Genomic DNA, 15,723 nt, shown 5'->3' on the forward strand with positions numbered 1-15,723 from the left:
TGTGTATGTATATGAATTAATGAATAAGGATTGTAATCTACCTATCTATTAGAATTACGTGAATATTAATATAATAATTATCAGTTTGACATAATATTATTGTTAAAGGAATGATCAAAACTTATGGTGTCCTTAAAATTGAAATAAATTTAGGACAATATTTATTTAGCATTCTAATAATATAAAATAAAAATAAAAATAAACCAATTCTAAAAATCGAATTCGTGCAGATCGCCGGTTTTATTGCTATTAATAAAACATAATGCAAGAGGCAAAGAAATATTAAATTACACCCCAAGGATAATAAGGGTATTCACATTATCGAAACTATAGATCAGACGAGAATAAATTCCATTCTAAATATGCTATCGATTCTGTTGCTTAAAAACATTTGACGGTAATTCTATGTGAAATGTTCAAGCTACACCCTACACTACACAAAGATCTATTATTTGTTTTTTTATATTGCTGCATGTCTTTAACACTAAACGTACCAAGCGCGGTCAAATAACCGTTTTTAAAATTTTGTTTAAAATTTCTTGGATTCAACGTTATTGTATGATCGTGTAGCTTATTGACTTTTCGTAAAATATACATACATCGAAAAGCGGGGAACGAGTTTTTATTGTAGCATCAGAAAAATATTTTGTTTACTTTCTACTTTACTAAGATACATACGTTTTTTTTTGAAGCGGTCATTTGACCGCTCATGGTAGGATGAAATGTCGGTACGTTTAGTGTTAAAGACTCAAGGTGGGTGAGCTACAAAATATCAAATCGAATTAATCGGAAGGGCGGCGTCATAGCCGCCATTCTTACGCTATAGCAAGAGAAGAGATTTCAGTACGTTTGCTATGTCTATGTACTAGCAATTTTCAATTGTACACACACACACACACACACACACACATTAGAGAAACCATATGGTTTACCTATCTTCGATCAGCGTAAAATTTTACGTTTTACTTTACACTTGAACAGCGATTGTAAAAAATTAAAAAAAAAACTAATCATTATGAAGGATGATCTAAAGATCGGTTTGAAATTGATCCCTATCGACCGAGTGACGTCGTTCACAATTAACAAAATGCGATATATTGGCTATCGAAAAAGATAGAAAAATCGAAATTTTCAATAAATAGTGAATATCTGATTCCTCTTCAATATGAATGATATATGGAAAAAAAAAAACAAAATACTTCTTTGCAATATAGAAAACTCTTAGATCTCAGCAAGTTTGAAATATCTATCAATGGTTCTTATATCCCAGTTGAGTTCTACTTCCAAACGATATTTGTGTATATAATGTGTGTTGGTAAATCGAAGAATACTCCTCAACTTTATTCAATAATTTGCACAAATGTGATAGAGGAAGAGGAAGGCAGTAGTAAAAGTACTAAAGTAGTTACAAGATAATGCTACGGTTAATACGACTGAGTAGGGCTATAAAGGAGAGACAATTTCATTCACAAGGCTCCTTAGTGTACATCAGTGACTGTATTCGAATTCGACTGTCTGTCTCTCTACTTTGTTTAGATGCCTTTGCATTTTTTATGAGACTATATCAATAAATTTGTAAACAATTTTGGGATGCTTTTAGTACCCAAATAGCAAAGGCAGCATAGGCTTGACACATTTCGGCGGAAGGACTTAATTTAATACCAAAGTGTCCTCCCATTCAGGTTTGGAAACTTATTTGCGCGTTTTCTGCATAATAACAACCTCCTTTAAAAACAACATCAGATATTTATTCAATTGATTTTATTTTGATTTAATTGAAAAAAAAAAAAAAAAACTTTGTTGTAATTTATATACTCTTCGATTATTTTTTGATAGGACAAAATTGAAGACAAAAGCAAGTACAAATGCATGCGTTACAGATAAGATAGTGAAAGATAATCTTTCTTACGAAGTTGTAAACTATAATAAATGAATTGAAAAGCTATAAAATGAATTGATTGAAGTCACATGAAAGTTCAATAGGTTCAATCAATAGGTTTTTTTTTTATGCACATTTGCATTCAAAACGCGAATGAAGCAAATGAATTTCAGAAGTATTCGTTTTGTAAATAAGTTTGATTCTTATTAGCCGGTTCGATAAGTAAACAATTTCAACTCATTTCTCGCATTATTAATTGTAATATAATGACGTTTCTATCTCGACGGTGAACAATGAAATTAGAAAGTTTTACTTTAACTAACTATTTATACAGATACACAGAAAGCGATTATTTTTTTTTATGATTTTACTTTGATTAAGAGAGAGAATGTTGCGAGAATTTTAGGTAAACGTGCGTTAACAACTACATTGATCATCCGATCGTTTTCTGCGCATTTAGAAAACTCTCCGTAACTTAAGGCGGCAGTACAAGTTCAAGTCGTGTTTAACAAATTTTTTTTTTGCACAAATTTATAAATAAATTAAATATTATCAATTATCGCTCACAATATTTTTCATATGCTAATGCTGGATTATGCATTAGGATTGCTATTTATAATACTTTGCCCTACACCATGTATGGTGTAAGGATATATTATTAAGTTTGTACAGATGTGTTCAACACACCTCAGACTCAGCTTTTACTATACCGATCGATTCAGAATTATTTTCTAAATCGATGTATGCTTGTCCGTCCATCCGACGTTCGATCTTGTTTTTTTTTTTTTAAGTTCAATCTACAATTCGCCATTTTTAAGATATTTTAATGATATTGAATGCACTGACATGTCTTACCTCAAAGACGAACGCTCTTGAAAATGTTTCGAATTGAATCGCCACTTGAATGATCACTTCCCATATATAAAGTTGTTACATGAGGTCGAGTATTAAGCAAACTGGTGTAGGGTATTTAATGGTGCGTCATATCTCATTCTAGTGTTTTTGCATGTTTGAAATATGATGATAGAATATAAATTTGTAGAGTGTTTCCGCTTAAGTTGCATTTTTCGATTGCAGTTTTTTATTAGCAGATTCTCGATAAAATAAATGACGTTAGGAAGCATTAATGGGAATTAATGCTTAACCGATAATATCAGTAAGGATAATTTAGTTCACCTTTTAAGCTACTGCGTCAATAATTTTCTAAATTAGTTATTCTTTATTACTTACATTAAATGCATTTAGCTCTCTATATAATATCAGATGTTTATATGTTTATTACGAGATTGTTAAAAAATTGATGTTTCCTTTATTTTTTCTAGCTGTTAATCGAGAAGTCGGCCCATTATCAAAACTTAATCTGTGCGGAATCAACTGTGCGCGTGTAAGCAAAAGTTTCAGTTTTCCTAACTTATTATATGCTTGAAGAAATCCAAACAGGTAGAATTTCAAGCTATGTACATATATGTATATATATATATATATATAGATATATGTATATATATAAACATATTTTAAGGGATTTATGTTTGCGTATTTTTGAGTGTTCGAACAGAATAATAAAAAATTTAATATAAGCGCATACCCATCTTGATGGAGTTAACACGGTTTAATGTAATGCTGAGTTCAGCTGATGCCCACACTGTCGACAATCTAGAAAATTTATTTTTTTTAAGTTATAAAATTTGCTATAAATGAAATTTAAATCTAAATTGTTTTGGCTGCGACAGTTGGCATCTAAGATAAACCGTACATTAAATATAGTTTTTTGTTTACATTTTTTAAATAAATTTTTGATTTCGCAAAAAATATTATAAAGAAATACAAAATTTATATGTATGAAAATTTGTAAGCATATCAATCATTTCAACTGAATGGATTAAACCTTTTTTTTACCTATTGAAATCTCTATGGTAAACATAATGAAAATTTTATTTCTTTCTAAAGAATTTGATGCAATGATGCAAAATGTCTCGGCTAGAGGTGGAAATTTATTTAGGAAATGTGCAATAATAGTGCAGTAGAATTGAAAAATATCTGCATATGCAACATATGGATGAATGGGCGAAATTATATTTTAAACCCTGCCACACTTGTGTGGTACAAGGGTATATTAAATTCACAAGTTATTATACCGAAATATATATATACCGAAAACGATTCTTGATCGATCTAAGCTTATGTATCCGCCTATCTCTCTCTCTCTCTCTCTCTCTCTCTCTCTCTATCTGCCTTGTTGTCTTGTGTTCAACAATATATTTAGTTTGTGCGAATGTAAGCAAAACAGAGAAGGACTTGAGATAGATGCACCTTTTATGATACCGATCGATTCGATCGATAGTTTTTAATATTTAACCTGCTGGCCGCAATTTTTCAGATATATTGATGAAATTTAGCACACTGACGTGTTTTGACTCAAAACGACTTGAACGCTATTGGAACTGAATTTCCCATGTAACGCCTTATTTTGAAGAGTCCTTATAAAGATAATTAATTGTACGGTTTTTAATGATAGGTCATGCCTCACTTTAGTGTATTTACATATTTTCTACAATATTCACGTCATTCAAATGAACAGATTACTATCATAGAAAAACATTGATCTTCAAAGTCAATATCATTTCAACATTTTGCTTTATAATATTATATATATCGGATAAAAACTTTAATTTCGCCAAAATATCGCCAAAATGTGAGAGTCAAACTGTTGAATAGATCACAAGACTATGTTAACCGGAACGACAATTATCTAATATATAATCGTGATTTATAAGATCGTCCAAATGGAAGTGAAACTCGTTTATATATTTAAGTCAAATTTTCATAAAATTCATTATGCTTATGCTATGATCACTTAATCTTCTTATAACAGAGCAAATATAATTACTTTTTGACGGCGAAGATGCCACTAATAGACGCAATATGGATTTATCCGTCTCGCAACTCAGAATATGATACTTCTTGATGATATATAGATTATGTCAAGCACTTTTAACAAAAATATATATATATATATATATATATACTAAATTAAAAAATACCGACTTCGTTAAACTGTCAAAATGTTGGATTATCTGCGAATCTATGCAACGCTCAGAAAGAGTTGTGATACACTGAATCGATTCTTTGAGATAAAAGAAATCGTGTTCTCAGAATCATATTCCAAATCAATTTCAAGCATATCTGTTCATCTATTTGTTTGGGGTCTGCTAATTTTTTTTTTTTTTTTACAGTTTTCGAGATATTTTGATTTGATATTTTGTGCAGTGAGACGTTTGGCCGACGGGCAAAAGCTATTGAAAATGAATTGAATTGAAACAATTTTACAATCACTCACCATGCAATGCCTTAGCTTGTGTAAATGTTCTTATCTAAAAAAAAAAAAAAACAAAAAAAAATTTCAATATTTTCGAAAAGAATATATTAACAAAATCCGAATATATCGAAAAGTATTTTGACCTACCAAATCGATATGAGAATTTTGTTGAATCCTCTCCCATATAATTTTTCTTACAAAAAGTAAACCTTTATAAGGCAAAACGATCCAATTTTTTAAATTTCATCACATATAATGATATCTTGTACAAACTTTGGTCGTGTAAGGTAATTATTTTTTTTTTTTTTTCTTTTTAATTCCATCCCGTACAAGGATCCTCGCGAAGAATAAGCCTTCATACGACAACAAAATTTAATTTTTACTGCTTTATAAAAAAAATTGATGAAGAATAGTAAGGTATTTGATAAAAAAAATTAATATAAACGAGATCAGCTCACGTTTTGAGTCCGCTCCCAATACAAGCACTCTCATGAAAATTATGTCATTTACATAAAAATAGGGTATAAGGTAGTGTGTTAAATAAAGTGATGTACAGTATTTAATAATCGGCTTTGCTTGATGATAATGTTCTTACGTATTAACAGTTTCAAAAATAACAAAAAAAGAAAAAAAATGTTTTTAATCTATTTATCATTAAAAAGCAAAGCTCATCTATTCTAATAATCATTCTAAACACTGCAAATTTTAAATAAATAGACAAAAATGATTTTCAATTCGTATACGTAAGTATAGTATATATATATATGTTTGCATATAGTTATTGTTACGCTGGCCATGTATTCCTAGGAATACAAGAATTTGTCAAGAACGCACAAACGTACGCACGCACGCACGCAAAATATGGAACGCTAGAGAAACAAAAAAGTATAGATTTTGTCTTTTTTAAGCCGTTAGAAATTGCTATCAATTTGGGACAAGTAATTTTCTTTACTTTGGCATTTATTCGCTTAGTCAAATATTCGGTTTTATTTCATGAATAACAGCTAACAAGGCAAACAGCACGTTGCTGAAAGCTTGTACGTTTCGATTTCTTGATAATGATGATCCATATGAATGAATTTTATATATATAAATATATACAATTTTTATGTAACGGTCTACAGATAAATTCTAAAACTTTCACACTTACCTCTTAACAGAAACTACTTTCTTAACATTTTAATTCCGATATTAATAATATTAATGATTGATTTTTGCATAGATGTCTGGCAACTCGCTTCGGTATAGTTACCAAATCAGGATGAGAATTAAAATATATATGTTTTTGAATAAATCAGAACAATTAAACATCTATATATATATATATATATATATATATATAGATATATGCATATGAATTTGTCTTGGAAAGTATAATGCAGCTTATATACAAATATACATATGATTGGATGCGTACTAAATAGCTCATTAGCCTAATACTGTGAGATCTGCAACAGTCTGGCACCGTGAATTCATGGGACAAATGAAAACATTATTAACATCACATCGTGCAGTAGTGGAGAAAAAAATACACATACAAAAATTTCGTTCTTTGTTCTTTGTTTCGTCATCGTGTGTTGAATTATTGAGGTTTACAAGCATAGATTAATATTATAACAATTATGTTAATCTATGTTTACAAGTGAACATTTTTAACAGCGGGAAGAAGTGAAAAGTAAAGAGTATTTAAAGAGTATATATATATATATATATGTATATATGTATATATATATATATATATATATATATACAGAGAAAAGCAAATATAAAATAAAAAAAAAAACTTGTTTCTCGGGGAAAAATAAGTCATTTGCACAAGTGTCTTAATTTACATATATTAAAAACAGAGCCAACTATTTAAGAGCAAATGAAGAAATATAAAGACAAAATTGACCTCCATTGTGCGTGAAACGTCGTTAGCTATTCTGTTAAAATAAAAGTGGTGACAAGTGTGAAGTGTTATATTGTGATATTATTTTCGGCAATATATATATATAAATATTTGAAATATAAAACAACACAATTATGGTATAATGTTTACGCAAAAACATTGCTAGCCTAAAGTCTCACTCCAAGCCGAGTAAACAATTACATAAAACTGGTTTAAGTGTTGCAGAAGATTGCGATTTCATTACGTCGTGCTGCTATTAAAAAGCAAATCTAAGCGACTAATTTGTGTGTCGTGTGCGACGAGCGTGTTATGTATGTATGTGTTGTTTTATTTTGCTTTAGAACTTTCCGTCCAATAATTTTGATTTGATTGATAATCGATAGATTATATCTCCTGAAATAATTGCTGCATTTTGCATATATATATATATATATAGATATATATATATATATATATATATATATATATATATACGCGTATATAATATATATCACATCATACACATAATTAATTTGATCAGCTGTTCACTGTAAATAAAAATAAGTTAACTACTTTTCTCTCTATTTTTAGTTCAATAAGTAGTCATAGTTTTATATATCAAATAAACTTCAAAAGTTGAAATTCATTTTCTTGTAAAGGTTATAAGCATTATTATATTTCATATAAAAATATATCTGTACTTATCTATATCTATATTACCTATATATATATATATATATATATATATATATATATATATATATATGTATGAGAATATATTTACCGTGCATTCAATAGCAACCATAAATCCCACATGATTTTTTTGCGGAGACGTGCATGCACATATCTAAATATTTTGCCAATATATTCTTTAATGTATTTTTATTGTTTTTATATCACATTGTATATTTGCAGTGGGTCTTCGTTCTGTTTTTGCGTATAATCGAATCGTCTGTTTCATTGGAACCATTATTAATACGGTAATCGCGTTTTAAGGTAAACGAAGGGAAAGCGCACCTGCAGCATTTGCGGAGTGTGATTTGCAATCAAGCGAGAAAACTAGTTTTGTATTCTGCGCGGTGGTAGAGGGGTGTTCCTCGTTGACGTGTGTGTTTTACAAAGAGACTCAAAATTGATAGAAATAACAAAAAGGCTGCTGCAACTGGTGCCTCACCTGAGGACCAGCCGCCGCGCAAAAAGGTACGACGCTCAGCAGCAGGAAACTCGACATCACCTTTGACGGAGTCAAACTATATTAGCGATAATTTGAGTCGGAGCTCTTTTGACACAGAAACGGCGTCAACATCAAGAGCAGCAGCAGCAGCAGCAGCGCAACAGGAGAAACCAATTAATCACAGTAACGTTGAAAAACACACAAAAAGCGAATTGATCAAAACTGAATCTAATTCAACCAAAATAAATAGCGGGAACACGGACGAAACTAATCAAGCAATCGTATCGGCATTAATTGAAGGTGATATTAAACACGATTTAAAAACACAGGAATCAAATATGCAAAACTCGGCAATAAATCCCTCACAATCATCCGGCAGCCCATCGGCCAGCCCAGCGGTTTCAGAACCTGGGCTTATACCAAATTCCAGTGGATCAGCTGTTAATAATAGTAATCACAGTGATTCCAGCGGTAGCGCCGCCGTAGGCGTAAATAATGTATCCACTAATGGACACACATCAAAACACAATGGAGTCACCGCCAACGATAACAACAGTAATTCAGTTGGAACAAGTGCTTGCGATGATCAAAATGATCATGATGTTACGAAAACCATTTCTTGGCTTGGTAAAACCAATCAAGAGATAATACGACTTATTGGTCAGTACTTGCAGGATTTAGGCTTGGAAAGTTCAGTCAAAACCTTAATGTCTGAATCTGGCTGTTATTTAGAACACCCGTCCGCCACCAAATTTCGTGAACACGTACTTTCGGGGGAATGGGCTAAAGCAGACGCTGATTTGCAGGTAAAAATCCTTCGCGCTTTATACAGTATAAAGTATAATTAAATAAAATCTCCTCAATCTATGCTAAATGCAACCAATAACGTACATTTCCCTGGGACGTAGAGACACAAACAAAAATACACGCCAAACTAAGATCAAAGTTTTACTTATCTACTACTGCTTGTTATTAACAACAGTTTTAAACATATTTTCCGTCAGATTTCCATCGTAACGTTAATACTATTCTATACATATATTGTATACATATGCATACACAAATATATATATATATATATATATATATATATATATATATACTCTTATATATATCTTCTAATTTATTTGAAATTCTTTTCGTTTGAACATAGGGTAGTGTTGGAAGTGTGCAGATATATGAAGATATTCGGTGCTGAAAAAGCTTGTCCTTCTTTTTATATAAAAACACATTTTGAAATTAACGAAAACATATTTGCTTTCGAATTGTTCAACTTTATTAAATAAATGTGATGGCTTGAAATGATTGAGAGTACTTCAATGCAAGACATATGTGTCAGCGTTGTGCGCATTATATAGAGGCTCAAAATGTATTTAGGCTTCAACGCATCGAGATGAAATAAAAAGATTTGAAATTAAATTATTAAAGTTTTCCATTGGTAATCGGTATTTCGATACTTAACTTTACTTTTTGGTCGATGTCGATCGACATCGACCAAAAATATAGACAGCATAAGCATCCAAATGCGTTCCTTCTTTGCAGCATTTTGCGCAGTAGATCGAATTCTGCCTTAATATACATTTTTGAAGCAAACTAAAGATATATATATATATATATATATATATATATATATATATATATATGTATATACATATATTAGTAGCTATATAGTCTCCACCGCTCTTTATGACAGTTCCTTAAAACCAATTTCGCCGAATTAAAAAATATAATAATTAGGGCAAAGTTTATCCGATGCATCCGATGATTTAGTCCTTGCAGATTATTATATTATTTTCCCTTTACGAATAGTTTACATTAAAAAGTAGGAAAATGAATAGGAATAAAATCGAGTAAAAGTAAGCAAAGACTGTGAGATAGAACGCCAGGTTTTGGAAGAATTTTTTTTGTATTTTAGAGAATACGACGCAAAAAATGTATTTAATGAAAAATTATATATAATTTATTTCAGGAGTTGGAACCTTTAATAAATAATGGAAAGCCTTCAACAATAACTGAAATGAAATTCCTTTTATTAGAACAGAAGTATTTAGAACATCTAGATGATGGATGTCCGCTGGATGCGTTACACGTATTGCGTAATGAACTTACTCCACTTCAGTACAATATTTCACGTGTTCATCAGTTGTCCTCCTACATGATGTGTTCAAATAACCATGATTTATACCAGCGTTCTAAGTGGGAGGGTAAAGGAATTCTATCTAGAGCTCTTGTCATGGAGAGACTGCAGACGTTCTTACCACCGTCAGTAATGATGCCACCGCGCCGCCTGCGCATGCTATTGCAACAAGCAGTTGAATTACAAGCAGAACGATGCCCCTGCCATGACATGGCATGGGAGACTAATTTACAAAACGTGTCTTTATTGACTGATCATTGTTGTGCTACCGATGGATTTCCTATGCAGACTATCCAAATTCTTACTGATCACTGTGATGAAGTATGGTTTTGTAAGTTTTCGCCTGACGGTCTTAAATTGGCTACAGGAAGCAAGGATGCCACAGTAATAATTTGGGATGTGGACCCCTATAAGTTACAAATAAAGCAACGTAGAGTGCTTGACAGTCGCTTTCAAATGAGTGTAGCTTTTATCAGTTGGAGTCCAGATTCAAAATTAGTACTAATAGGCGGACCAGAGGACTCTTCGGAAATATGCATTTTCAATGTTGACGACGGTCGTCTTATTCTGAAGATGAGCCATAATATTCAGGAGGACAGCTTTTCGTGCGGTGCCTTTAATCGTGACGGAACTCGTTTTGTTTGCGGTGGTCAAAAAGGTCAATTTTACTTGTGCGATCTGAAGGCTACCATTTTGGACTCATGGGAGGGTGTACGCATAAATAGTGTTGTATTTAGATCAGATAACAAGACTATATTAGCTGCCGACAGTCACTACCGTATAAGAGGGCAAGTCAATTATTCATAAAAATTTATAAAAATATTCTCTCACTAAAATTAATATTATCAATAGGTATAATTTTGATAATCCTCGAAGCGATTTTGATGTACTCAGGGAGACTCATCCCATTATGACGTTCTCTGTGAATTCAGCCGATCGATTGGCCCTATTAAACATATCCAATCAAGGGCTACATTTATGGGATATCGAGGACAAATGTTTGGTGCGTAGATTTCAAGGGATACGTCAAAGTAATTTTGCCATACATTCTTGTTTTGGAGGTGTCAATGAAAGCTTCGTAGCGAGCGGCAGTGAAGACAAAAATGTTGTTATTTGGCATATTAAACGCGAAGAACCGCTAGCCAAATTATCGGGTCATACTAAAACAGTTAATTGCGTTTCCTGGAATCCCGCTTATCCGTCTTTATTGGCTTCGGCAAGCGACGACGCAACTGTACGCATATGGGGACCCAACTCATTTCATCATGCCAATGCAATTCCCGAGAGCGATGATTGCTCATCCTGCTCATCGTCATCATCTTGGAATATGACTTCGTAAGGTCAACTTTTTCAAGACACAATTGCATTGAACGATGTCAAAACTGCGTCACTTTTACACATTTGATGTTTACTTTTTATTTCTACCTTTAACATATTTATGTTCTAGGCAATTGATTGAAAAGAATTTACAGGAAAAAAAATTAAAACAAAAATTTCAAGTCCTCACTGATTTTGTTAAAATTTACAAAATGCAGGCAGGTTAAAGAAATCGAATGTATTCATATATACATAACTCATATAGATTGATTGATGAGCGAGGAAAGGCTGTTAAAAACACTAATAGATGAACGAATCGTTCGTTCGTTCGTTCGTTCGTTCGTTTGTTAATTTCGCAAAAAACATTCAATATATGTACACAGGTCTTCTTAAAATTGCTCTTCTCTCCCTCATATTAAAATTGCTTTAAAACCTCGATGAAAATCTTCATTGTACAAAACATTAAACATTAAATGTTTATGCTTGCACACCTATATTTGTGAAACAGAGGAAATTTGCTATATATATATATATGCATAAATCTGCCAGATGAAAAGAAATTTCCGCTTTTTTTTTAAACATATATATGGTGTCTGCGACAGAAAGCCAATTAATGAAAACGGCACGAAAAAATATAGCGGTGATATAAATCAGAGGTTGTATACTTTTGGCTTAATATGAGAATAGGCTTGTAAAGGCGCGATTCGATAAGTTAAACGGGGTGGGTGGGAGGGGGAGAATTGGAAAAAATGAATGAAAATTTCTTTTCTTATTTCAAAGACGCACCTGATTTTTTTTTCGTTAAATTCGAAATTAATTGAGTTAAATTATCTTCGTTGTTTGCCTAATCGCGACCATTGAAACCTGCGTCATATCCACTTATCATACATTGAATTAATTAGTTCATTTACAAACTGCGGTTAAATATTATTTAACCTTCTCTTGCATAATAGTTAAGTAAATATGTTCTTAATGAATTTTGTTTTTAAAATTAATTGCAATAAGTATATTTTTAGTCTTTAAAGAAAGGTAAAAGAAAAAGGAAATCTAATTACAAGTAGGTATGTTGTCTGATTTTTAGCGCATTTAAGTTGTTTTTTTTTTTTTTTTTTTTTAAATTAAACAATTGCTTGTCCTATTGTCCTTTCTATTCAAGAAACTCGGAAAATATAATTTCGGCGTTTTATTTGAGAGGATATATTAAAATAAATAATTGTTCATAATTGCAATTAAACTGCCCAGCATTTTAGAGAAAGTTTTAGTGAAAGTGTATTTAAAGTTAAGTAAGTTTTCAATATCCATGATGATGTTGTGTAATCAACTCAAATCAAATTATATCTTACATCAATTGCATTAAAAAGGTGAAAATTTTTATATATATATATATATATGCAATGTTAAGAAAAACGTTCATTTGTTAGTAATATTTTAAGTTTCTCACTTCTATATAAACCCAAATATGAAGAGGGATAAACTAATTAAGAATTAATCGATTGAATAGGATTACATATACCTGGTAATAATTTTAAGATTATTGAGTTGTCGGTAGATAATTAGATTGCATATGTATCTATCTATTGTACCGATATCATCGATATTACTTAAATAATAAATCGATAATAAAAAACAAAAACAAAAAAAAAAAACAAAAAAAACCATAAGAATTCTAATACTGTTTTTTTAAAAAACAAAAAAAAAAAATAAAAAGAAGAAAAGAGACGAGCAATTAAATGAATGAAAAGACAAATGAATAAAGTCATTGCGTTAATCGATGCTCCAAAATATTCATAGCATATTGTAATAGAAATTTTTTAACAAAATATGTCGAAATTATTATAATAAATGCACGTAGTCTAGCTAGACGGCTAACAATTACATATACAAAAGTCTGCGAACACAAATGATGAGCCATTACAATAATCCGATGCAGATTGATATCAAATTCGGTTGTATTTTCACGCCACAAGATTATCGGCAATAGGAAAAACTTGGAGAAATTCGCTAATGTATTAGCCTTTAGCAGTGTAAACATAAGTCGTTTCATGTCCATCTCCAGCACCCACTTAGTACGCAGCAATAACGTAAAGGTGAACAATAGCACTGTGCATAGCAGATTATCTGCAAAACGAAGATAATTTCAAATTTGCTAATAAATCATTGATAAAAAAAGACTCTTTACCGATTATGTTTTGGAAGCAACATATGTAAAATCCCTGCTCGTAGATGGTATTGGCTTTTTGCCTAACGACTGGCTGCTCACGTTTTTCCCGCCACAGTGCAAACGATTCTAACAATAGTAACATCAAAGACAATTTCCAAAAAAGCTATACATTTTCATATATATATATATATATATATATATATTTATATTTATATTAATATTTTTGCCAATTTTATCGATAAGATTAGAAATTGTTTTACCTTAAAGTCCCTGTTATACAAAATGTGCCTATACGCTTGCTGTGACAGCAGTACCGTATCCAACAATATGATAACCGGCTCAAATTCAACATATTTATCAACGACTTTGTGACATTTTTCCTAAAATAACGCATATGCGACTTTAATAAAAATTTCCAAATAGCATTAATAACTTACACAATTCACAGTCTTAACAACATTGCTATACTTTTTATATAACTCCTTTACTTCACATCCGCAATTAATGCAGATAAATGTCTGCTTAAAGGTCATTGCGTTGATGTGTGCATAAATACTTTCATAATATTATTATTATTATTATTATTATTATTATTATTATTATCACATACACACACAAAATGTTGATGACTTCAACATCATTTTTATTATTGCTCTTATTCTCTATTTATTTGACCATAGTCTTAGAAAATACCGAACGGCTGAGGCGACACAGCTGATTGATTGATTGATTGCTTTCGCAGCGACGACAATATGAAATTATGAATGAATATATGAATAATATGAATAATAATTATTTAAGAGTAATTTCATTGCAAATTATTGCGTTACCTTACAAAAAATTTTTTCGTTTTTTTATTATAAGGAAAATTACTTTCTCGGCGAAGAAACGTCTACTTTGCTTTGATAAATGTATGCTTAATTGTAACAAAGTTTAGAAGTGAGTGTGTTTCGCTCGCAAATTTACAAGCGACTATAAAAATAGTCCTAATGCTCATAAATAACAAATTGCTTTGCATTTTTTTCCTTTTCAACTTTAATAAGGTGAGTAAATAAGTAAGACGAACACAGTCTTGTTTTTATTTAATGCTGTCTTGATTTCTCACCCTTTTTTTTTTTTTTGCTAAAGCTTTTTTATGGTAAGTGAGTGATATTCATCAAAATTCAAAGAATTTGCAATAAATCTATTGGCGACAGAGACTTGGATTGAATTCCGTGTTCCGTTTTCGCGCTTAACAATTCAATTAGTGATAATAAAAACATTAAGATTGCAATTTTTCCATCGACAAATGGGCAATGGTGCTATGCGAAGAAAGCCCTTCGAAGTCTTGACCTGAACAATTTGGGGCTCTTATTGTCAATTAGAAGTTTAGTTTTTTCAAACCATGCTCCCATTGTAGCCGGAGAGAGAGGAAAAGAGACTCAAATGCTCAAATACATCGAATAGAAGTGTTGTATCGGAGAAAACAAACACAAATGCAAATACCTTGACGAGTTCTCTCAATCGAGAAAACTATCGCTATTGTATTAATTAAGTAGAGATATTATTATTATTATTTTAATTTTAGACTAATGAACTGAATTCTTAGACTAAAAAAAAAGACATTGAGCACTAGCAACACAGGCTATCGGCTCTAATTTAAATAAATGGATATTAGATAGTGAACTTAGTAGTATTAAAAAAGTAATATATTGAATTGATATTCTGTTCTGAAGCTGATTGTAGAATGTTCAAAGGGTTAATCGTTCCAAATGCAATACTTCTAGCCGAGGAAAAGTTGAGGCAATCGCAGAGAATGTGCTTTATAGTAAGAGTTTGTCCACAACAGCAGATTGGGGGAAAAAATGTGGAACGCTTCACGATTTTGCG

At 31.2% G+C, this 15,723-nt stretch overlaps 3 protein-coding genes across 6 annotated transcripts in view; 2 read left to right on the forward strand and 1 right to left on the reverse strand.

Annotated features, from left to right (window-relative positions):
• LOC119631320 (cyclin-dependent kinase 12) overlaps window positions 1-3,288 on the forward strand; it is an 11,229-nt gene extending 7,941 nt beyond the window's left edge. The window contains exon 8 of the transcript XR_005246647.1: window positions 3,202-3,288. The gene's annotated coding sequence lies outside the window, so the exon portion shown is untranslated. The remainder of the gene's footprint in view (window positions 1-3,201) is intronic.
• Window positions 3,289-6,704: 3,416 nt separating this feature from the next.
• LOC119631642 (WD repeat-containing protein 26 homolog) lies at window positions 6,705-12,247 on the forward strand. 4 transcript variants are annotated; one of them, XM_038024033.1, is made up of 5 exons: window positions 6,705-6,870; window positions 6,949-7,401; window positions 7,981-9,045; window positions 10,209-11,164; window positions 11,229-12,247. In XM_038024033.1, exons 3-5 carry the CDS (start codon window positions 8,578-8,580, stop codon window positions 11,713-11,715), a joined length of 1,911 nt encoding a protein of 636 aa, XP_037879961.1. In that variant the 5' UTR covers window positions 6,705-6,870; window positions 6,949-7,401; window positions 7,981-8,577; the 3' UTR covers window positions 11,716-12,247. The 4 variants fall into 4 exon arrangements, with proteins under 4 accessions (XP_037879961.1, XP_037879958.1, XP_037879959.1 ...); XM_038024030.1 differs by having other exon boundaries at window positions 6,706-6,870; window positions 6,949-7,397; XM_038024031.1 differs by having other exon boundaries at window positions 6,737-6,785; window positions 6,949-7,397.
• Window positions 12,248-13,373: 1,126 nt separating this feature from the next.
• Window positions 13,374-14,527, reverse strand: LOC119631643 (protein ARV1). The gene is made up of 5 exons (XM_038024034.1): window positions 14,465-14,527; window positions 14,292-14,409; window positions 14,115-14,234; window positions 13,873-14,017; window positions 13,374-13,811 (listed from the first exon to the last, which is right to left on the reverse strand). The coding sequence occupies exons 2-5, from the start codon at window positions 14,385-14,387 to the stop codon at window positions 13,450-13,452; spliced, it is 723 nt and encodes a 240-aa protein (XP_037879962.1). The 5' UTR covers window positions 14,388-14,409; window positions 14,465-14,527; the 3' UTR covers window positions 13,374-13,449.
• Window positions 14,528-15,723: the final 1,196 nt, after the last annotated feature.

This window comes from Glossina fuscipes, unplaced genomic scaffold, assembly GCF_014805625.2.
Source record: "Glossina fuscipes isolate IAEA_lab_2018 unplaced genomic scaffold, Yale_Gfus_2 1, whole genome shotgun sequence".
Lineage (NCBI taxonomy): Eukaryota > Metazoa > Arthropoda > Insecta > Diptera > Glossinidae > Glossina > Glossina fuscipes.